This window comes from Eubalaena glacialis, chromosome 17, assembly GCF_028564815.1.
Source record: "Eubalaena glacialis isolate mEubGla1 chromosome 17, mEubGla1.1.hap2.+ XY, whole genome shotgun sequence".
In the NCBI taxonomy this organism is placed as follows: domain Eukaryota; kingdom Metazoa; phylum Chordata; class Mammalia; order Artiodactyla; family Balaenidae; genus Eubalaena; species Eubalaena glacialis.
In genome coordinates this window covers 5,202,619-5,227,525 of record NC_083732.1, presented here as the reverse complement: position 1 = coordinate 5,227,525, position 24,907 = coordinate 5,202,619, and the positions used below count along the sequence as shown (strand labels likewise).

Sequence of the window (24,907 nt, the reverse complement as noted above, 5' to 3'; positions counted from 1 at the left end):
AAAAAATTGCAAAAATGTCGGCTGCCTATTTTTCACTGATGTGTCCGTGGGCGCACAGACTCTGCTCTCTCTTCCTTTGGTTACAGCACACAGTTCCTATTACTCTCCCTGGTTGTCTCCATTGTTTTAATTTGGGTGGAATATTGTGAAATATTTTGACTTGGGCAACGTCTTGTGTGGGTGGGCTATGTAGGGTGTTCTGAATGTAGAGGTGAATTTGTCTCATTCATTCGGTTCCTTTTGGGAGACACCAATGCCTCCAGCACACTCTAAGAAGTGCTATTTTATTCTTTTGTGAGGTTTCAAGCACCAGCTTGAAGCATCAGAGGGGAGAAACCGTGTTGACCTAGGTAGGTGGTCAGAGCATTCTTGGTCGTATCATGTCCTCGGATACGCAGACACTTGGGCCGTCACACTCAGGGGCGGGGTGCAGGGGGACCCTGGGAAGGTCTTGGAATTTGCCACAGGGTTTCTCGTTCCTCCACTTCTCCTGACCCGGTTCTTCAGTCCAAGGCTGGGAACTGAGGAGCAGGGCCCGACTCTGGCATAAATGTATAGCAGTAGGTCAGAGGCGGTCAAATTCTCCCGCTGGCTTAGAGGGGCCCTCCGCAATTGAGACTCAGATTCATCACGTTTGCTTGCCTCTGTCAGAGGTGAAGGTCCAATAAATAGTGTTTAGCAAGGTCCCCGGCAGCTAGGACAGGGCACAGAAAAACAGAAGTTTTTCTTCCCTCTCCCTGAGATGACATTCCTCCAACCTCAAATGAGAATCCTGAGCATTTTCCACCAGCCTCTGACCACAGCTCCGAGCTCGACCACGGGTACGCAGTGCCATGTCCTGGAGGTAAGAGAGAAACTGAGGCAGCCATGGAGGTGCTGGGAGTCACGTCAGCAGGCAGTTCACTGAGTTTCTCACTTAGGATCTTAGAATCCCGTGGGAAGAGATTTTCTTCAAAGGCGTTTAGCACTCTATCGATCCAAAATCGAAAGCGTTTTTGAATCTAAAACCTTCCTGCAGAGCCTTTTGTTTATTTTATGTATGACCACAGCTCTCGCTCCTTGCTGCGTGTGGTTTTTGAGTTCACGGCACACTCTCACTGTCCTGCCTTCCCTGTTGTCCTTGGTTGCCTGGACCCTGGGAAGCTTCAACACTACTTTTCACTGTGCATTCCCATTACCTCAATAAATGTGATTTCCAGGTTCTTTAAATGCCTAATCCTGCTCTCCTGCTCTCCCAGGGACACTCGTATGACCTCTTTTACCTCCATATCCTAAAACCCAGGAGACGTTCATTAGAAAAGCAAAGTCAGAATAGCAAGAAGCAAAGTCACCCGTTGCGTGGTGGCCCCAACTGCTGCCGGAGGACTGAGCATACAGCATATCCACATCCTCTCCCCCTCCGACATCCATTACTCCTCACCCGTCTTCTCCTGCCTTAATAATCCCTTTGTTCACAGCACTTATAACTTTCTGATACACTAGTTCATTTATTGTGTTTATTGCTAATTCATTGTCTCTCTGTCTCTGTCTCTCTGTCTCTCTCTTCAGTCATATAAGTCCCATGAGGGCACAAGTCTTTGCCTATCTTGTTTGGTAATGAACCTTAAGTTCCAAGGACAGTGTAGCACATAGTAAGTACTCGATAAGTATTTGCTGAAAAACAAACAAAAAGGTTTTTGCGGTACAAATGAATGAATGTCAAAAGATAGATATTTCTCTAATGCTCAGATCATAAAGCATACCCTATAGACTGCTAAATCTTTGCCTTACTTTCCTTATCTCTATGTACAAAGCTTTGGCAAAATTTTAAACTTTGTCCATGTTTTTCTTCTGCACTCTCTACATCCTTCCATAATCCCTGTGGCCCAGAACTTTTATTTAACCTAAACAAAACCATTTCTTTCGTCCAGTCTGACCCATATTCTTCAAAGAGCCCCATGTTTCAATACATAATGTGTTCTCTCTCGGTTGTTCACCCCTTCTAAGTAAATCCATCCCATCATTTGTTCTATTGTTTAGAGAAGTATTCAAAACTTCAGAGCCATAAACACTTCAGGAGGAAAGTCTCTTCAAATTAGAAGAGAGTCAGACTATCTTTGTAAATATGCTACTGCCTTCTTGAAGATTACTAGTGCCAAATTATACAATCTTATGCAGCTGGCCCTCTCCCTTAAAGATACCCAAATAGTAAAATTACTATAATTAGTTTTGCAATCACTCAGCACTAAAGAACTCTTAGTCAAGACTAGGATGCTATTTTGAGAGTACGAGGAGTTCAACAACATGGAAATAAGTGGTATTGATCTACTATTCCCGTGAAGAAAAAAACAAAGTATAAAGTCTCTGATTTTCAAAATTTAATCTCCTTGAATGGAGATTTCATGAGGATATTTTACTTCTCCTTCTCCTCAAAAGGGAAGGATACAGAATAAAAATAGCTGATACTTATTGGTGCTTCCTATGGTCCCGTTACTGTGCTAAGCTTTTTACAGACATCATCTGACTCGATGCTCACAGGAACTATAAAATGTTGGCATTTTATAGTCGCAGAAATTGAGGTTTCTGCATCTAAGTAATCATCCAAAGCCCACGGCTTAGGACAGCTAGAAAGAAGTGGGGTTACAAATCGAGCCAGAACAAAGCAGAACCCTCACCTTCAACCACCAGCCGCACCCCTCTCACCCTGTCCCTGATTTCCTCTGCTTTCCACATCTTCACCCCACCCCCATCCCCAAATGATAAATAAAGGGGTTTCTAGAGACATACAGGTAACTGACCCAAACACTGCTCTAAGCCGTCTTGTGCTGGATCTCGGGGGCCACGCGGCCATGAGGGGCTGGAGCCGCGCCTGCCGGGGAACAGGACTCAGGAGAGTTAACCAGGCGGGGTTTGCTGCTATTCTTGGCGTTGTTTGGTCTTGTTTTCCCAAGACGTAGAGAAATATAGTCTATTGAGGTTGTGAAAGACATTCTTCAAGAGTGGGAATTACATACAGAAGCTGTCAAGGCTCTGGAATGCTGCTCTACAAGATGACATCTACGTTGAAAGGGAGAAGGAAGCAGGGAGACAGATGACAACTCCAGCAGCCGAGCCCATGAACCATGAATTGAAAACGCCCCAACCCCTGGCCACAAGTCCCCAGTCTCTAAGGGGCATAGGTATGTGTCAGGAAGCACTTCGGCACAACAAAATGACAAAACCCACCTTTATATCCAGGAAAAAAGTCTGCTTTGCAGATGACGCAGACCTTGGTCTTCCCTCCTTGTTCTTCACGACAAAGAGCACGGTCATCTCAGCAATGCCACATCCCACTGTCACCTCAAGAGCAGAAGCATGTAGGGTTGACAGGGCACCCGGCACCAAACATTTGAAAGGCTTCTTAGAAGTTTAGTAAAGAATCAGTCACACAGTCACAGACGCTGATTAGTTTGTATATTTCTTTCTAGAGTATAAATCCTCATTCTTTTACATCCCGTGCAGAAGCCTTTCATTTGTGCCCAAGACTCAATAAGTACTAGATGGTGACATGAATAGTAATTGGAATACCAGGCAGAGTCAGGAGCTGCAAAGGAAATGAAAGATGCTGAGGAGGCCGGGTCCACGCGGGAGAAATGCGAGGGTCGGGAGGCAACTGCACCAAACCGCAGTTTATACGCTGCAAGTCTCACTCCTGCATCTGCGAGCCGGGAAGACCACCGGCTTCCCAGGGGTGGGCTGCGAGTTAAATACGACCGTGTTTCTGACAATACCTTGCAAACTGCAAGGTGCTGCACAAGGTATCATGGCGGTCCCTGCTTTTGCAGTTTAGTGCAGGACGTGACGGGGACAACCTAGGTCTACAGTCAGGGACATGATGGAAACCAGCATCTGATTAGGGCCAGAGCTGACTAGAGCTGCACTTAGCGCTCAGGCAGCAGGAGGTGCGGAGGGTGAAGAGCCGCTTCTGGAGTGGGGCTGGGACTAGCGTGAGGCAGAGCTGACCCAGCAAGAGGCCAGGGCGACTCCTGAAGCGAACAGAGGACAGCTCTGGAAGAGAAGAGGAAGGAGAGGGCTCTTGTGCGCCGGCAGAGGGACCACCCAGCCCGCGGTCAATTCTATCCACGCACGTCGGGCCCTGAACGCCGATGCCTAGTCAGTTTCTTCGGAGTGACTTGGTAAATATTTCCTGTTCTTCTAATCTGACCCCCACCCCCAAAATGAATTTTTTTGTACTTGTTCTTGCTTATTAGAGCTTTCAGGTATACATGAAGTGACTAGGATAGTGGTAGAGTGTGAGAAGAAAATGAGAGGAGAGAACATTCTGGGCCAAATTACATAATAAAACTGTAAAAGTGAGGGCGTGAAATAAAACAATGATCAGTTTGACTTCTTGCAACCTCTTCTAGCAGAGATGGGGTTTGGGGGTATTTTTTAGGGAGGGCTTTAGGGAGGGGGTCAAGTAAGAAGATTGTAGTAGTTGATATTATGGTTTTCAGAGGAGACCAAAATCAGCCAGGCTTTTGCTGATTACATATAAATCCACTATCTATCTTTATCAGTGCATTTCAAATATTAGTAATATCTACTTGAACAACACACGTGAAATCTGCTTTGGGTTTCACAACAACCTACAGGACAGTTAGGGCATACTCACAGTACGAAAGGCTCTAGAAGGGTAAGCGATTTGCTCACGGCTGTGCAGGCAGGCAGTAAGGGGCAGAGCCCAAGCTCACACCTGGATATTGTGACTCCAAATGCAATGCCGTTTCCACATCATGTTGTGTCTCGCTTCTGGGTATTAAGTGAGGTTTTTGGTTTAGGTTCTGGCGCTGGAAGCTTTACTTGCAGTGTGAACGATCTTCACCCTCGGTGCCCACCTCACTGGGCAGCTCACTCTCTCCTCCCCCATCTCAGCGCCCTACACTTGCCCCTTCCTCATCCTGCCCACCCTGAAGACGGGCCGGGAGACAGTCCCGACTCTCTTCTTTCTCCGGGAGGACGATCGGAACTGGGGAGGAGCCCGAGTCGGTACCAAGCCGACATATTTGTGGTCTCTAAACACAGTGATGAAATACAGAGAGAATCTGAGCGCGCCACCCCGCCGCCTCGGGCTTCGAGCGTGGACACGACCAACGACACAGGCGGCTCCTCATAAGGATGCCTGTGCACGAAAGCTGTTCCTGTGTTTATAACTCAAAGCACAACCGGTTCACCTCTTTCAGTCTCCTTCTCAGAATAAAGCATTTCACACTTGGGAGACATTTCTCTTACTCTGCTTCTGCAAAATAAAAACAAAAGGTGAAAACTTAAAAGCCCATCCGGGTGACTTTATTTGCCTGGTTCTACCTCATCTGATTATATGAACTCACAATGTGAGAACCACCGCAGTGGGTGGGGGGGGGTGGTGAGGGGGGCGCGATGGGCCCTGACCGGGGCGGCAGGGAGGCTGCAGAGGGGGCCGGGGGCCGAAGGCCCTTTGAGACCTGACTGCGGCCCCGGGAAGCCTGGGCGTTCGGCGGGGAGGACCGGGCCGCCCAGGGGCAGCGATGGTGCAGGGAAGACACTGAGCCTGGAAGGAGTGGCAGGGACATTCCCGTCTGTCTCCCTCTCTGAAGTCTAAGGTCCTTGAGGACAGAGTCTGGGCCTCGTGTGTCCAAAAACACACCCTCCCCAGCTTACTCAAGGCTGCACCCTTTACAAATGTCGCCAGATCCAGAGGACCTTGGAAACCAGGGGAAGGAGTGTGGATGTCTATCCTGAGGTAATGGCAGGTCTTGGGAAGTTTAAGCAGGGGGCTTGCTGGGTTTGCATTTAGGGAGGTTCTCCGGGCTGCGGCCCCGAGAAGGACCTGGAGCAGGGCGAGGATTCCCGAGGGAAACAGTGTAGACGGTCGTAGGAATCCAGGGTCATCGCGATAACCTCTGTCTCAGCGCCTCCAGAACTATCCTTCTAAACACACACGGGACTTGACCTTCTCCATCTCAGAACGCTGCAGAGCTTTTCTTTCTGTACAGAGGGAAGTTTAAGTCCCGGGAACAGCATTCAGGGCCACACACAACGTGAGCCCAGCCCACCTGCCCAGAGCCCCTGCCGCATCCCCTTCACCTACTCTGCTCTAGTCAGTGAAGAGGACGTGCCCCTTCGTGTCTGTCGAGGCCACTCACCCTCTGGGAAGCTTGCTCTGGCCGCTCCCGAGAGCATCTTGAAGTCCCCTGCGGCCAGCGGTGCCTTGCTCCTGCCACACGGTTACCCCAGCGCTTTGCACGTTGCGGGCACCTGGCGAATGTTTGTTGAGCAGAACTGAACTGCAAGTGCAGTGCTTGTACTTGGATTCATTTAATATTTACTGACCACCAGAAACCATAGGCAAAAAGACTGATCTACTTAATTACCTTAAAATGTAAAACACTGCTCAGAAATGAAAACACAAAGTTAATAGACAAACTGGGAGAAACATACAGAATACATTTGACAAAGAGGTAATTCCCTTACTATACCAGGAGTTCCCCAAATTGCCCACACCAACTATCTAAAAAAAAATGAGCAAAGGAAATAAATACGCCCATTCCATTTTTCACTCATCAACTTACAAGGATGAAAGTTTTAAAGTGCCAAGTGGGACTGAGGGCGTGAGGAACGAAGACTCTCAGGCTTTGCTTCTGGGCGTGGGAGTGTGCTTCCTGTGGGAGGGGGTTTAGCAACACCTACACGAGGCAAACTACTGAAACCTTCCACTCCTATACGCGTAGCGTACAGATAAAAACGGAACAAGCAAAGAAATGCAGCTGTCACCTCGTTCCTAAGAGGGGACCCCTCAGTGGGAGACTGGTTTCAGGACGGTATACCTGCACAATGAAAGAACTAGAGTAAATCTGTAACCACGCATGGGGAATTGTTCCAAACTATATCGCTACGTGAGAAAAGCAGAGGGCCCCCACTCGTGTACTATGATGTGCCTTTTGCGCAAAACAAATAAACAAATACACAGATATGCTTGTACATACATATAAAACCGTGAAAACCCTTGACGTTGGCTGCTTCTGGGCAGATTTATTTACATTGTAAACCCGTTGGCATTGTTTGAACCTGCGTTTTTTTTTAAATAAATTTATTTATTTATTTTTGGCTGCACTGGGTCTTTGTTGCTGTGCGCGGGCTTTCTCTAGTTGCGGCGAGCGGGGGCTACTCATGGTTGCGGTGCGCAGGCTTCTCATTGCGGTGGCTTCTCTTGTTGCAGAGAACGGGCTCTAGGCGTGCGGGCTCAGTAGTTGTGGCATGCGGGCTCAGCAGTTGTGGTTCGCCAGCTCTAGAGCACAGGCTCAGTAGTTGTGGCACGCGGGCTCAGTAGTTGTGGCACGTGGGCTCAGTAGTTGTGGCACGTGGGCTCAGTAGTTGTGGCTCGCGGGCTCTAGAGCGCAGGCTCAGTAGTTGTGGCACACGGGCTTAGCTGCTCCGCGGCATGTGGGATCTTCCCGGACCAGGGCTCGAACCTGTGTCCCCTGCATTGGCAGGAGGACTCCTAACCACTGCTCCCCCAGGGAAGCCCTGAACCTGCAAGTTTTTCAATGTGTTCAATTTTAAAAGCCTTCCCTCCCCAAACACATACACAGCTGTTGATCCTTTATTACGTACTAGACGCTTGCCAGGCGTTATGGGCAGAACCACAAATGACATTGCTGCATCCCCCAGGAGCTTTCAGATAGATACAGTGATTCTCAAAAGGACTGCTTTTGCATACCACACACATGGAACCTGCAATGAGACGCTTCCTACCAGCGTGAGACGCACGGGAACACAGTAAAATACCTTCTATGCATCTTGTTAGTCGACAGTTGCTTCCAAAGGCCTGCCTGACTCCCAAATTTCTCGAGGCACCTACTCACGTCCTGACACAATTAATTTATTAGCTTCACCTCTCCCAAAGTAGAATCTTAGAAAGAGAAATAAAAGAGTGGCCAATTTAACAGTGATGACGAGGGAAACCCCTGGGACTCTGTCCCTTCAAGTGGTGCAACAAGATCTCTAACAACCAGCTTACAAGAATAGTGTCCTGAAGTCAGCAGGGTGTGTGCAAAGGTGTAAGCAAGAAATTAGGAAACTACTGAAGACAAAGTTAGAACTGAACAGTGTTGCCTGGGTAGAGCCACATTATGCTTACACGTGTTAAGAGTTTGCTGATCAGAAATCCCCAGTTAGTCTGTCTTCCAACGTACTTCACAGAAGACTCACCTATAGATGCCAATCATCGAGGAGCTGCACCATCACCGCAGGACCACAGTCATCAGGACGGTGCGCTACTGGCATTAGGATCAACACAGGGATCAGGGGACAGAACTGAGGTCCAGAAACACGCTCACCGATGCGATCAGCTGCTGTGCCACAAAGGTGCCAAGACAACTCAGGAGAAACCACAGGCTTCTCAGCAGAAGAGGCAGGGACGACAGGCAGGACAGCCATGTGTGCAACAGAACGAGGCTGGACCCCTACCTCACACCACATTCAAAAATTAACTCAAAATGGATCAAAAGCTAAAACCATAAAACTCTTAGAAAAAACATAGATGTAAACCTTTGGACCTTTTCTTAGATATGTCACCGAAAGCTACAACAAAAAATGAATCGGACTTCATCAAAATTAAAAGCTTTTGTGTTTCAAAGGACACCACGAGGTGAAAATACAACCCACACAGAATGGGAGATAAGATTCACAAACCATGTGTCTTATAAGGGACTTGTATCTAGTATGTAAAGGACTCTGACAACTCAGTAATAAAGATACACAACCTAATTTAAAAATGAGCAAAGGACCCGACAGAACATTTCTCCAAAGAAGATATACAAGTGGCCAATACGCACGTGAAGATGCTTGGCATCATTAGGCATCAGGGAAATGCAAATCAAAACCACAGTGACATACCAGCTCACGCCCACTAGAATGGCTGTAATCAAAGGCAGATAATAAGGGTTAATGAGGATGTGGAGAAATTGGAACTCTGATACATTGCAAAATGGTGCTGCCACTTTGGAAAACAGTTTGCTGGTTCCTCAAAAGGCTAAACACAGTTACCATATGACCCAGCAATTCAACTGCTAGGTATACATCCAGAAAGAAATTAATGTCCACGCAAAACCTCGTACACAGAAGTTCAAGAAGCAACATGACTCATAAAATAGCCAATAGTGCAAACAACCCAAATACCAATCAACTGATGAGTGTATAAATAAAACGTGGTACATCCATACAATCGAAGGTTACTCAGCAGTGAAAGGGAATGAAGTACTGATACATGCAACAGGAATGAACCTTGAAAACATGAGGCTAAGTGAAAGAAGCCAGCCACCAAAGACCACATGTTGTATGATTCCATTTCTGGAAATGTCCAGAATAGGCAATTCTAGAGACAAAAGGTACATTGGTAGTTGCCTAAGTGTTGGGGAAGTGAAGGAAGGGTGGTGTTAGGAGGAAAGGAACAGTGTGTGCTAACAGGTACAGGCTTTCTTTCTGGGGTGATGCCTCCTAAAATCCATTGTGGGGACAGCTGCTCAACTTTGTCAGTACACTAAAAACCATCGCACTGTACACTTTAAATAGATGGCTTATATGGTTTACAAACTGCATCTCAATGAACCTGCTATTAAAAAAAAAAAAAAAAAAAAAAGGAGCTAGGCCAGGACAAATAGCTACCGGATGAATGCTGCTGTTGGTATGTACCTTTGAAAAGGGTGACATTAAAATTCCAAACCCTTGAACAAGCTTCAAAGTACTGAAATGCTTCTTACACAGTATGTATTAGTTTCTTGTCAGCTCCTATTTTAATCCATCATTTTAGAGCAATCAGTACAAATCAAAGAATTTCTGAAAGAATCTATCTTTTATTCAAATAGAATCACATCTGAAAATCAAGATCATATGGTTTAAAAACATCTGACCTGGGTTTTGGATTCAGACCAACGAGATGGATAGTCTGTTGTCAGCATCCATTAAAATAATACTCTCGCTCCAGGACCAGATGAAAAAAAGGGACACAAACTATTCGTTTTCACTGACTTTATATGTACATTAAATTTTATCAAATAATGTATGTTTTACAATTCTGTAAATGAAACAAACTGGATTTTAAAAGGCGGTGAGTTTGAGAGCTGCTACACAATCCACCCCGGTCACTATACTGAATGTTCCTGCTTTTATGTCATAAAATGAAGCTGAGCTCCAGCCTCATCCTGTGTTGCAATCACCTGATGAACCCCAAACCCTCCTTTGTCCACCTCATCCTGCAAGTAGAAATCCTACTTCTGAAAGTATCACCTTTTCTTTCCATTGTTGTGGTTCAAGGATACTACACCTTCACAAGGTTGTCCAGTATTCATAGATTTGAGCTACAGAATCCTTTGACTAAGCCTTTCCGTAAAGAAAGAAAATGAAGAAAGCCAGTTCTTTCTCATGCCACTTAAGCCAACCTTGCCTTTCCCCTGCTCCCCTAACCTTTTTAAACCGAGATACGTGAGTGAAGTCAGGGCAGGGATCTTACTAACACACTGGGATTAGACGCCCGCCACGCACCCACCCTGGACTTACCTTCCCATCTTCTCCCCACCACTCAGTCCCCCACCTTACCCTCCAGGGGGACCGTCTACACACTGCGCTCCAGATGTGGCTCCAGCTTTCCCTCCATCATGTTGTCACTCACATCACTTCTCTTCCTTGGAAGCACTGCTCCCCTTTCACCCCCATTAAGTCCTTCCTCGTTCATGACTTACTTCTCTTTCGAAACCCAGCGGAAAAGCTCAACTCTTCGTGGAGTCTTTCCTGACGCTCCCTTGCCTTCAGGAAGTCTTGTCAACTTGGGGACACGGCACAGCCAGACTGGCCTGCTCTCGTTATGGCACTGAGAGCAAACACAGAGGACACAGGGCTTCCCCTGGCGGAATCTGCGATCTGTCTGGGTAAGGCCTGGAAGGTCTTAAGAAGTTACCGTAACCACTTATTAAACATATTCATCTGCTTCTGCGTTAAATAAACCACTTTAATGCAAACACTCAATAGGGCATCTTGCCCATTGCTCCCAGGATTATGTCTCTCTCTGCTGCTGTAGGCATAGACGGCTTCACTCCACTCCGTCTTCTCTGGATCATGATAGAATTCTGTGTGTATGTACAAAAAAGAAGAAACCAAAATCAGTCAAGTACTAAATGCTAATCAATTGCCAGTAATCTGCTATTGTGGTCTTCAAAAAGGAAACATAAAAAACCGAGTTTAAAAAAAAAAAACAAAGAATGAATTCTAGGACTCCAGATACTGTTTTCAGACGATTATCAATTAAACAGAAGTGATCATTCGCACAGGAATATGTTAACTGGAACTGGGGTGGGGACACACTTTGTAACTTCAGGCCCATCGAGAGGAGCTACGGAATAACCGCCGAATGAAACCAACAGGTGATCTAGCAGAGGGACGGGAAGCAGCTGCATCCAGTGCTCAGAGAAACAGAAATTATACGGCAACGTCCGCCAAAAATGGGACCACGGGTGATGGCGGGAGAGGAGGAAGAGGAAAGCAAGCCTGATGCGCGCTGTGACGGGGCGAGCCACCCGTTCCGCTCACCTCCAGAAAACTCCAATTATAACAAGGCTATCACTTTAGGGCCACAGACGCTTATGCACGTAGGAAGACCCACCTCTATGAGAGCTGCGTCCTTACACGTGGGAGGAGGGTGTGGCAGCTACCGAGAGCGCCCAAGGATCCTTCAGGGCACACGGAGGATCAAGCCAAAAAGGTAAGTTTCCGACAGCCATCACTAAGGAAGGATTGTGGGTACTGACAAACTTCAGGCTCTGGTTTTAACATAAAGGTAACCAAACTAGGCTTACCCAGAACTTCCGGCAGTCTTTGTACTTCAGGAAGTGAGTGGAACACCTTTCCCTGTCATAGTTATTTTCATCCATACATCTGGTAGAAGCATCAGATTCCTTAAATATGTAAGATAGGTATCATTTAAGAGGTGGAATGGCATCTAAAAAAAAACCAAACTTCTGAAGCTGCTTCCCCCCCAGAGCAGGTGATGTGAAATAGTTCCTTTTTGTTCATTTGAACGAACAGATAATGAACAGGAACAGAATTATCTTTCCAACTATCCCAGCATTCATTCTGCTCAAAGCAGACATCTTCCTTTTCACAGTTGCGTCAGTTCTCTGAATATCTGATCACAGGAATTTGAGTCGAAGCACTGACTGAGATCACTTAACCCAGTAACCGTTCAATGAAGAGGCCGAGGCAAGGTGCAACGTGCTCAAGATCACGATGCAAGGAGTTCCCTGGCGGCCCAGTGGTTAGGACTCGGCGCTTTCGCTGCCGGGTTCAATCCCTGGTCTCGAAACTAAGATCCCACAAGCCACGCGAGGCGGAGTGGAGCGGGGAGGGAATCACTGCTGTACATGGAAGCAAAACCCAGTCTCCCGACTCGGAGGGCAGCTCTCCGCCCCTCCAAGTTCTCGCTTGGACTTGAATGTTTGAGTTGAGGTGGTTTCCAGAACCTAAGTAAGTTGCTAATGACCGGTCTGCATCGAGGTAACTTAAATTAACGACAGTCATCTCAACGCATGTTAGGCTATCCTTTGCTCCATTACGCAAGTAAATACACTATTATGGGAGCAATTTTAATAGGTATCATTAATATCACTTCAAAACCACAATGAGCAACACAGGGCTAAGAGTTCAAAGGAGGGTAGCTGCCATTTGGGAGTTAAATTTCAGCTGTCTGAACTGGAAGTAGATTGGAGAACAAACTTCAAAGTGAAAGGCATGATTCTGAGACTCCAGCTAAAGGAAAGCTTTAAATAAAGGGGAAGGTAACTTGCTTCACAGATCTAAGAAACATGGTCTAGCTAAAGCTGTTAAACAGATTTCATATGTATAGCAAAGCTAATTTTCTAAGCCGAATATTTAATGAATGTGTATATTTGGAAAATGCATATAGGATCGGGAACATAATTTTCATAGCACCAGTCCAATGACTGCATTATTCAAGGGTGACAATGCCACAAGTAAGAACCGCTAATCTTACCAAATAAATGCCAATAAAACCTTACCATTACAACAAAATGTTCTGTTTACATGATACCTTTGTGAAAACCTTCAGGCTTTAAATAGCCTAATTCAGTTATCAGCCCTTATCCTCAGCCAGGCTGTCTCAGGGACATGATGAAATCATTGCTATCAAAACATAAATTTCAGTGACCGTTTAAAAATACCTACTTTCCATCTTTGCATGTTTGGACTCAAGAATTTCCTCAGTGTTACACATGCTTGTCTAGTATAACAGTGATGTTATACAAATTAGGGAAACTTAAAAGAGATGAATCCTTGTTAGCTAGATTATGAATATCTAAAAATGCTCTAGTGAAATAAGGATACACAAGCCAGGAATATTTCTTGTACAGAAATAACTTTATTTAAGAACTGAAGAAAACTGACGCCCACAAAATCACAAAAAGCCTGTTTTTCCAACTTAATACTCGCGACAATTAAAAACGAACTGGCTTACCAACAAGCAAGGATTTATGTCAGGATCTCTCAGCCTTCCAGTTACCACGGACATCCTAACTGTCTTCTTCCTGCAGGCAGATGTTGCGGAAGAGTTACACAGTGGATGACAATATAAGCCAGTAAATCTCATCAGCTCCACAAGTACTTCAAAAGTTAATTTTGGCATAATGATTATCCAGTGAGGAACTCATATAACCTCTGTATTTTCAGAGTAAAGACTTGGATGTGATTCTCCTTTGCACTGACGTGTGCCTCAGCACAAAGGCCTTATTTAAATTACTGAAGTGCATCTACTGAAATTTAATTACAATATCCAGAAAGAAAGATAGTTCAGCTAAAATTTGGTTTTAGTTTACTCCTATTGCTAAAGGTTAAGCAATTAAATGTACTAACGAAACCTAAGAATACCGCATGCACTCTATTACTTCCTTATTATACATAGATTAGCACACAAAATAAGGGTGGAATAATTTAGTACAACCCAACTTTAGCAAAAACATTTGTTAACTAAAGTACGTGAATGTCTACTACATGGCCGGCCCTGGGGTGGCCAATATACCAAAAACAAAAACAAAACAAAGTTATTACTTAGTTGACATTCTGAAAAGTTAAAAAAAGAAATCTGAAACTTAACTTCCAGGGGCATCTTCTATTTAATTGATACTTCCCAGGGTTGAAGGAAGTCAGGGAATGCTACTGTGGAGCATTCATCTTCCAACTAAAGCCGTATACAGATACAGCTCTGAAGAAGCCTGTGTCCATTAAAGACGACAACAGCTCTCTAAGAGCCAATTAGTGATTCCAAGTCAAGTCATATACTCATATAACAAGTATGTCGACTCTATCCCAGGACAACTACTCTCTATAATGAAGTTAATTGAAATCGGTATACGATTATCTTCAAAGACATGCCATAGAAATAAACTAAAAGAGAAAACTAAAAAAATAATCAACCAACTGTTAATTACTAAAAAGTAATTTTTGTTTATTTCAACGTATTGGCATACTATCGATGAAGCCACCCACAAATATTTTTAAACGCTCTGCACTAAGTTTAAGGAACTTACTCCTGAACGGTGTTCTAGCTTAACTGTCTTTTACCTGAAGATCAAAGGAGAAGCCAGCAAATAATGCAGTATGACTTACCAAAAACACCACTGAATAAAAACTGCATCAGTATAACCAGACAGAGCTCAGAATTTTTGTACAAAGTGGTTTCTACTTTCCTTGCCCAAGATGGGACCATCAAAAAATATCAGTCATGTTAAAAAAAATAAAGTACATTCAGGACAAACAATCAAATCCCACAGGCTCCTGAAAAGTGAAGGTATTCTGAATCTTGAGTCAACTAGTTCCTTTTCTCTATTAAGAGAAAGACCAGGATGTCCAGGCTAAAGGAGGTAACCTTTGCAAAGAAGGATGGAAAAAAGCCTAATCATTCGGGGGTCTTTTCAGTACCCACTAAGTCATCCTTCTATTTTATGATCTTCACTGACCAATACGTGAGTATACCTAGCTAGCAGAAACATCTTGGCAAAAAGGAAATTCAAGATGTTGTTCAACTATATGTAGAAGCTTCTTTCTCTCCTGAATACAATTCCTTTGCAGGCTTCACTACTTCTTATGAGAGGTGAGGGCACTAAGTAAATTCACAGCCTTCCTTTCTACATCTGTCCTATGCTGTGAGAGCAGAGAACTCTGCTTAGCTGTTCATATGCCTTGGATATAATCTCAACAACGATCAGACGCAGACAGAACTCAGGTTGCCTGCCTTCTGTGAAAATGTTCTGCTTCGCATTTTATCATTGTCATGGGTCAGGAATTCTTTACAAATAACACCGAGGTAACATCACATATACCGAATCAGGTCTGCTGTAGGAGTTTATCCACCTTTCATTTCCTTTCCCTTCCGGATTCTAAATACAAGTCAATCTAAGTTTGGATTTCCGACTGTCACCTTCTTTGCATGAATCCTCATGTATCAACTGGAAATGAAGAGGAAATGTCAGTTTACAGTGAGGAGCGGGGCTGAAGTCGAGATCGAGTGTTCCGCCAGCGAGGCCTTATCTACTTAGTTTCTGAAGGTACCAAACAAACGTGACGAAGCTCTACTTGCAGGGGACAGTCAGAAAGAAACCAACGATTTGAGAGAGGGGCCGCAACAGCACAGCACGTTTGAGGAATAGCTCTAAAACCTTTTCCAAAGGGCAAACTGCTTTAAAAAGTATTTCTTGATTTCCCACCCAGTGAGTGGTTCAGGTCCCCACTCCGAGCAGCTCTGCAAGGGAAGGGGGACGCGGACGCTACTGACCCGTCCAATCCACCCCTCCCATGCTGGTCCTTGCCCTGGCAGGGGCTGCGGCCCTCCCAAACCGCAGGGCAACCGTCGGGAAGCTGAAACACGTCCTGCGAAGCCCTCAAGCCTTTAACCCACGGCTGGGTGCAGGCAGGCAGGGTCAGGAAGTCGCGGTGGCCCTGCGGAGGGGGCGGGGAAGGCGAGCGGAGACCCTGGAGCCAGGCGGGCCCCAGGCCCCGCTGCCTCCAGCGAGCTGCCCGGCCCACCGACGGCGGGCGCAGGTGAACCCACCTTGCTCCGACCTTCACCTTCGACGGCGCCCAGAAGGGCAGGGGGAGAGGAAAACGCAGGGAACTGGGGGCAGGGCTAGGCAGTTACGCTCCAACGGCTGGGAAGAAGGGTGAAGGAAGGGCCGGGGGTGCCCAGGCAGGGGGCAACTTCCTCGTCCCCGGCCCGAGGAGACCCGTGTTGCGGGGAGGATGTGACGGGAAGGGGCCCGCGCCCAGGTGAGGCCTGGTGGAAGCGGCGTCACGCCGAAGAAGCGGATGCGGGCCCCGCTGCGGCCCAGGCGCGCCGGTCTCTTCCCGCAGCCCGGCAGCCGCCGCAGAGGGAAGGGCGGGGAACTACTCACCTCGGGCGGCCGCTTCACCAGCGCCCAGGCCGTCTCCAGCTCCAAACACGTCAATGGCTCACGCAGCGGGACCTTAAGTAGCGCGCATCCCAACGTGCTGCCCCCGCTCCCCGGCGGCCGCCGGCCCAATCGGGGAGCGCCGCCGCCTGACTGACAGCCGAGCGGGGCCTGGCTCGGCGGGGGCGGGCGGGCCTCGCCCCGCCCCCGGCCGGCGGGAGGAGGGCCGAAGCGGGAGGAGTGGGCGGGGCGGCGCGCGCGGCCCCGCCCCCTCGCGCCCCCCCGCGCCGCGGCCCGCCTCTTAACACTTCGGCTTGACGGGCGGCGTGGCGAGCCAATCGGCGGGCCCAGCTGCGGCGGCGGCGGCGTCCAGTGGTCGACCCCGGGGCGGAGCGTGCGGGGGGGGCGGGCGCAGCGGCGGGCGGGGGCAGGGGGCGGGCCGGCGGGAGGCGGGGGCGGCGGCCGAGCGGGCCGGGGGAGGCAGCGGTGGGCGCGACGTCGGCGGCGGCGGCGGCGGCGGCGGCAGCTGCAAGTTGGGCTGCAGGGGCAGCGCATACACTACAATGGCTGCTGGAAAGAGGCGTAAGGAAACAATTTCCAGGCCCGCCGCGTCCAGCCCGAAATATGAGAAAAAAATTATTAGAAATTCCGCGGGCGGTGTAAAGGCGGCGGACGGGCCGGAGGGAGGATGTTAAAGCCCCGCGGTGAGTTCTCCCGGGGTCCGGGGCGGCGGAGAGGCGTTTAGCGGGAGAAATATCAGGGTTATTTAAATTATGGGACTCGCCGAGGGGGCAGAGGAGCCGCGGCGGCGGCAGGAGGAGGAAAAGTTTGTGCTACTCTCAGCCCCTGCTCAGGACCCCAGAGAGAAAAATAATAATAAAAAATAAAATAAAATCATTCAGCGGGGGTGCGAGGACTCCCGGAGTCGCTGCTGACAGGGCAGGGGGCGATGCGGCTGGAGACCCGAAGGTGAGGTCGGTGGGAAAAAAAAAAAACCCTTTATTCAGGGTCTGGAAAGTTTGAAAAGTTTTCCTCCTCCTCCTCCTCCTCCTCCTCTCTGGTGCTGTGAATATTGTGACAGCGGCAGCGGCAGCAGCGAGAGCGGAAGACATTAGAGACCCGAAAAATAAGGGAAAAATTAATATAAATTCAGTTTTACGAGTAAACTCTCCGCATTTTCCACCAAAACATCCCGGGGGAAGGTCGCTTCCCAAAGGGCCTGGCGGAAACCCGCAGTCGGCAATATTTGGGGGGCACTTTGAGTGACTTGGGGGAACTTTGCCCCTTTTTCAAAAGAGGTTTTTCTTTTTTGGAGAAACGGATTTGTTTTTGCCCTTTCCTCAGGTGGGCGAGTCGGGGTCGGGGTGCGGGGTCTACGGGGAGGTGTGAGCCCGGGGTGTGTGCCTGCGGGAGGAGGGGTGGTAAATGAAAGCAGGAGATCTGCACAGAGCAGGGACAGCTTGTTGTCAGTATCATAAACAACCAAAATGGAGGGAGAACTCAGGCATATAACCAAATAAAAATTTTTTAAAAATCGCAAAAAAATCCCAAAAAATCCGGGATGCTCCCCCTTTTCTCGCTCAAGGTAGAAGGATGAACCGCCTTTCCCCTGAAGCCCATTTTGACTTTGCAGGGACCAAGGAGTTAATATTTATTTATTTTTTAAAACTTTCGAAGGGCAAAAGCCTTTTATAACTCAACCGACAATGAGAAAACGTGAAAATCCGATGCTCGAGAAGGAGGGGGAGGGAGGGGGGGAGGTGGTAGTGCAGAAACTGCTAAACTTATTGGTAATGTGGACTGATCTGAGATAAGATAAACACTATATTTGCTATTTTATAACTCTCTTTTAATGATCGTTGCGGGGTTTCCCCCCCCCCTCCGTTGGAAAAAAAAGTGATGCCATTTTCTTAATAGAGTTAATATGTGTGATTGGAAGAATAAACCTTTCCGGCTTTAGATGGCATTTTCGTCGCATTTATGCTTCAGGTTTTGTTGGTGGCTCCCTCGTTTCTTCAAACTAGGCTCTACAGAGGAGGGGTAGAGAGGTGATGCTGCACACAGAGGCTGGTGTGCAAGACTGGAGCACCTTTTGGGGTGGGGTGGGCAGCTGCTGGGTTTATCCCTTCCTGACACGTTTCCTTCACCTGCTCATCCTCAGGAAAGAGTGTTCAGCTGAGGTTTTCTGGTTTTACGTATAGAAAAGGATGGTGCCTCTTGCATCACATTGAAGTTAGTGGGAAAGTGCTGCTGATGTTGGTTCCACGTGGGATATGGGACAGAGCAGGGCATTTTAAAGGGACAGCTTCTCTTTTCTTATGATTTTCATCACCTACACAGAATCCCTGCGTGAGGACCAGATGCAGAGGTTCTGGGAGGGTGTGGTGATGGAAGAGTCTCCTCTTTCCATTACTCAAATGCACCCACCTTTAGCAGTGATGGAGGGAAAGGAGGGATAAGCAAGCCCAACAGAAGATGGATATTGTGAAGATCAGTTTGTATCCAAGCTGTTCTTTTGTGTAACAAGCCCTCCCAGGAACTTTGCATGTTACATTGCTTTGCTTTGGAAGCTGATTTTGGAAGGAATTGTGGAAAAATGGGAATAGTTTAAGGTGTGTGGTGTAATGGTATAGCATTATTGAACAGCTATGAATTCTGTGCAGTGAGATCAAAGAGCTGTGTATGCCCATAATGTGATTTTACAGCCATTTTGTAAAAGCTGTAAAATACCTAATATTCAATTTGGCTTAAGGTACATTGAGGACTTCTGGTTGAAAACTGCAGACAGAGTGGTGGAGATTCTTTTACACTGTAGGCAGGAGACATTTCTTTAAGGGAAAAAAAGCACATACACCAACACCATGGAAAAGTTTACGCATACCCATTTTAAAACCCCATCCTATACATGTGCTGTAACTCTGCGCCTTGGAAATTGAAAGGTTTTAAAGTCCTGTGACCTACCAGTTTGCATCTTTTAAGTTGAATTTATTTGTGTTATTTAACAGGAAATGTTTACTGATCATAAACTGCTATTGACTCCAATGGCTTAGATTTTCACAGTATTTCCAAAATTTAAAATGTGTAGGTTGTTTGCTGTCCTCTATTGGAGATTAAGGTTAATCTCAAATAGAATTTACTTGTGTTCCGTTTTCCACAGGTATATGAAGTTTCTGGAATAGATGCCTATTTTCCCTTGTTTTTATGATTTATAGAAATGGATTAAAATTAGGGCTGGATTTTTAGACTTCTTATACAGAATATTTTTTCTTGCCATACTGTACAAATTATTATTTTGAAGTCTAGTGTATGTTAACCTGTGTTCACCTCTGAGCTCTTATCTGTACCTTTCTGTAAACATCTCCATGACAGCATTACATTGGTGTAGTGTGGTTTCTGATTTTGGAAGCAATTGCAGCTTTCTAAGAACTCATTAAAAAATTAATCCCATGAACCACTGTTAAATCAAAATTGATTGGAAAGTGATTAAACTGTCAATGGAGAAGAGAAACTCCCCCCCCCAAAATAATCTTTCCAGAGGTTTCAGAATGCCATTAATACTTATAAAACCTTTGAAATTTATCTTACATTTTCATTGTATTTTGGCTCAAGACAGTTACATTGACTATAAATGGTCAGAATTCGGCTATGTGTGTAAAATAAGTGAGACTTTTAGATCTTGAATAGTTGCCACTTTCACAAACCAGATACTAATATCAATAAATTCAGTTTCTGTAAAAGTGAAGGAAAAGTATTTCTTCCAGTTACATTAGACCATTGAGTTATTGAGGTTGTTTGGACACTTCAAGTTATGATTAGTTTACTGCCAACCTAAATAAAAGTGCTGGTATTGTGATTTTTTTTCTATCTCACAAAGATTGGTATGAAACTTACTTCATGTTTGGGTTTTACACAACTAGTTACTTTTCTGAATCAGAAAATGCACTCAGAGCGCACAAGTATAAACCTGTAATTCCTCAGAGAGTCTTATTTAGATAGAGCATGATTACTAATTTGAATTGATTGTACTGAGCTTTTTTAATGCCTAAGAAATACTACCTGTTGAACATCTTTTTTCTGAAGCTACCATTAAATTTTGTACCAATTTACAGAAATAAGCTAAAGTTATTGTATACTCAAAATCTTTATTTCAGTTAGAATTAGAGAAACCTCATAGGCTGAGATTCTTAGTTGAAATTTATATGCCTAATTTTGCTATTCGAAATTCTGTAAGGTATTTAGCTGCTGTGGAAGATGATTTATAAATTTGGGCTAATTCTGATAAAATTCAATACCTGCATATTTATTATAACCTAAATATTTTAATAAACAGACATCTTACAGCTAAATAAATTAATGAATGTTTTTATCAACATAGTTTCAAAATTTTAAGGATACTCTGTGTTTTAATATCATACAAAGGTGTTCTTTTTCTTTCCTTTGTTTTTAACATAATCCTGGTTGTCACTGCATACATTTTGGTTTGGTATTCTGGAAATTTTCCTTTGTAAGGATTAAATTGTTATTTGCTGAATGAAATACAATGCTCCTGTCTTTGAGATTTGAAAAGCCCGAGAACTGAAACATGTATCTATAGCTATCTTTGAAGTTTTGTTTTGATAATCATTTGCCCCTTAAGCTGTGTAATCAAAATATTGGTTCCTTCCAGGAATGTTTTAATGTTTTTTATTTAGAATCTTGTTCTTTGGAAAAATAATATATATAAAAAATTACCTGTTACACACACGTGCGCACACACACACACACACACATGCACACACACACCCAAGAAAAAAGAAAAAAGTTCTACTGAATAACTTTACTTACACAACCTGGAATACTTGTTCTTTTTGATGTGTTTCCAAATGTATAGGAAATAAATAACAAATTGTCCTCTTTATGTTGATAACATCTTAGATTCTTAAGTTATTTGAGTAGGGAAGAGTTTCAGAAGAAGGAAGGAACAACTGAATCTGTTCAACACAATCCAAGATAATGAATATGTTAAAGGTAAAAGGGCTAAAAATTGTCCCTTGAGCCATTTTCTAAATGCTTTAAGAACCTGATAAACACCTTATCTGAAACATCAAATACTTTAAAAATATATCAGACACTGCAAAAGAACAAAAATGGACCTTTGATTTCTTTAATTTTAACAGGAGTTAATGTAGGCAGCATATTTAACCAATTAGTAACTGTTTAGGTAGCCTTGGAAAAGTATTTACAAATAAGTTAAATGTGAGGGCAGGGTACATTGGATTGATGAACTGTAAAGTTAACTATGATTTTAGAATCCATGCAGGGGAATTCTTTCCCATTGTACAATAAGACCACTTTGGAGGCAACTAATTTTTACTTTTGTATGTATTTCAGTCCCTAATTTTTTTTTTAAAAGCCTGAACCTGACATCTACTGTGTTACTACTTTTCATTTATACAGGGCAATTTTTATATCTCATTAGCAAATTTAATTTTTAAATTTAATTTGAGAAATTAAATGCAAAATTTGAGACCACAACATTTTATGAAAGTATTGGTGTGTACTTCCCACATGAAGTTAGGAGGAATATACGTGTGTGAAAGCCTGGCAGAAATGATTGCAGGGCCATGATTTGATTTTTACTTTTAAATCACTTGGCCTACTGCCCAGTCGTTTGCATTCTAGTCTGGGTGCCCACCTGTCTCCACCTTGTGCACCAAGGGTGGTATTGACAAGGGTATAGTGGTGAGGAACTGCCTAAGGTGCTTTGGTATTTTTGTTTTCTGATTTTGTGTATGTACTGGTGTTTGTTGTTGTTAAAGTGTTAAGGTTTTTGCTCTTTTTTTTTTAATGCTTATCAGAAAACAAAATCACAATTTCAGAAAACAAATAATATCTCATTTTTAAAAAGTGAAGTGATGTGATACTGCATTAAAATTGTTAGTGTTTATAAGTCCCTGGATGTCTTGTAAACAGAGTTACTGCAGGGTCATGGTATTAAAACTAACCACAGTGTGGGGTGGGGGGGATTTGAGATGGCAACCTAAGAAATGGGTATGCCTGCACAGAATGAATGAATTCAGGCAGTTATGTCCTAGCTTAATAGGAGGAGCAACTGGCTTGAAATGTTTCCCTGTATTTTTTTTTAAGAGAGAACTTTTCCTAATCTAAATACATAGAAAACCTAGAAATATGAATGTGTTAGAAAGCAAAAGTGTTCTTTTTTGATGTCTTTAAAAAAAAATGAGTTTTCAATAATGAAAGTGTATTACAAGAACATAAGTATGGACTAAAATGTCCAAAATTAATGGGGAAGAACTAGAGGATGAGAATATCAGATTAAATAATAATCATGGTAAATCTAAAATTTGACTTCTGTGAATAAAGAATAACTAAATACAAAGCAAATAATAATAAATTTACCCCCCCAAAATGAGAGTGATAATTGGGGGATCTATAAGAGAGTATTTGTAATACAAATTGCTGGTTTTATAACCTTTTAAAAATAGATTCCCCCAGAGTTTTCCCTCCATATCTTTAGACCTGTATTAAACTAAATTAAATTCTAAGAATAATGTGTAGTGGTTATTTGGAATTCTTTATTTTTAAATAAGGAAAAACGATTTTTTGTTATTTTTTTAAAAGATTAAAGATTATTTTAAATGTGTACCTAAGTGAAGTGTTCTGAAAAATCTTAGAAACTGTTGAAAATTATTTTCTTCATTCTTCATCAGAAAGTTTAAAACTTTCCGTTAAGTTAATGAAATAAATTTTAAAACCTTAGTGTAAGAACAGTGTACTTTGTGGACTTTTTTAGGGCAATTTAAATCATTTCTTACAGACTTCATAACATTTAAAAAGCTTCTCACAAGGTAAAGATAAGAACATTCACAAACTTCTTAATTTCTGGAATGTTTTTAGGTGTAGGCTGACAATTAAAGGAATTTTCCTTCCCATTTACTAATTAGCAATTGATTTTCTGAAGGAGAATCTAGACCTGTTACAGTATTATGTTCGGGAGTGGGCTTTTCCTTCAATATCAGAAAATATTTTGAGGGTAGAGGAGGCATCTTTTCTTCACGGGTCTCTACAGATGGTGATGATCTGCCATTGCAGAGTCTTGAGCGCTACCTTTTTTTTGAGAGAGAGAGACTCATTTTAGGCTTTCAGATATTAAATGTTTGAATTATTTTCTCAAACCAGTATTGGAATTGCACATGTGTTTATTGATTATTTATGATATCCTATCTTTTAGTTTCTGAATATGGGAATGTTCTCAGATGAAATGCTACAACTAAAGGGCTGCCATCTGACTTTTTAAAAAATTATCTTTTTAATCAGTAGTTTGACCTTAGAGCCTTTAATTTTGAGATACATTTTTGGAGACTGTTAAACTAGAAATTAGAGAATGAGGAATTTAGTCCCTTTGTCTAATAGGCAAAGTTAGAAAAATGTTTTAGTCAATTTTGTTCATTTGAAGATACTTTAGCAAAAAGTTGATTGACTTGTTCTTGATCAGAAGAATTTTAAGAAATTGAACCTGAAAGCTTGAGGTAGTTCAAATGTGCAGGTTCAAAATAGCACCAGTTGAATTTTAGCCTGCTAGATTTTCTCAATAACTTGATTTTATTTTCTTGTATTGTCTTAATGCTGGAATTACACAGAGCCCACATCACTTTTCATCATACTCCAAAAGAGTTATAGTAATAGGTTTTATTTTTATCAATTTAGGCAATGAAATGAAAATACTGTTTTATATAAGAGAGCATTACCTTTTTTAAGCTACTTTGTGCAAATTCCCAAACAGTTTCTGTAACTGTTCCATTCCAAAGAAGAGAAATTAGTTCCTTTACCTTAAAACTAAATTTGCTCTAAATTTACAGTTTATGGGAGGGTTGTCACTTTAGATATTTGGGTAAGATCTATTATAACCTAAAAAATAAGTATTAATATGATCATCATATCTGATTATAAGCTACCTCTCAAACATGAATTTGCTTCCCTTGTACTTCTAAAATTATTTTCTAAATAAAACTGAGAAAATGTTTTTCATGTGTTTTTCTAATTTGTTATTGTCTGAAGTAATTTAATTGGGTAAAATTTCAGTTTCAATTATGTTTCTCTTCTAATATTAATAGAATTTTACTTGAAAATTACTATTCAAATGCACAGTGTTTCAGCACTAAAATAGCATTAGATATATAGTAAAATAGGTATGTTGATTATACTAAGAGTGGTGGAAGCAGCCCTAGTAGTTCTTATTTGGAATAGTTTAAAATGTTTCCAGCAAAGTGCCTATGAGTGTAAGGCATACCTCTAACAGCAGTTAGTGATATTTTATGCTTTTCTTTTTCTGCTTCATAAAATTTGAGCATCCTCAGAGCTACTGCCATGCAAACAAATAACTGATTTAACTATGCCCTGTGTAAAGTACACATATCAGGTTTAGCTTCTAATGTAACTTGCTTTAGCTTTCTTATAAGAAA

The 24,907-nt window shown here is 43.6% G+C and overlaps 1 protein-coding gene across 1 annotated transcript; it reads right to left on the bottom strand.

The window, feature by feature from the left end:
• Positions 1-10,981: 10,981 nt before the first annotated feature.
• CHCHD7 (coiled-coil-helix-coiled-coil-helix domain containing 7) lies at positions 10,982-16,555 on the bottom strand. Its single transcript, XM_061171675.1, has 4 exons — positions 16,449-16,555; positions 13,520-13,589; positions 11,847-11,945; positions 10,982-11,120 (listed from the first exon to the last, which is right to left on the bottom strand). Exons 2-4 carry the CDS (start codon positions 13,571-13,573, stop codon positions 11,016-11,018), a joined length of 258 nt encoding a protein of 85 aa, XP_061027658.1. The 5' UTR covers positions 13,574-13,589; positions 16,449-16,555; the 3' UTR covers positions 10,982-11,015.
• Between the last annotated feature and the right edge of the window lie 8,352 nt (positions 16,556-24,907).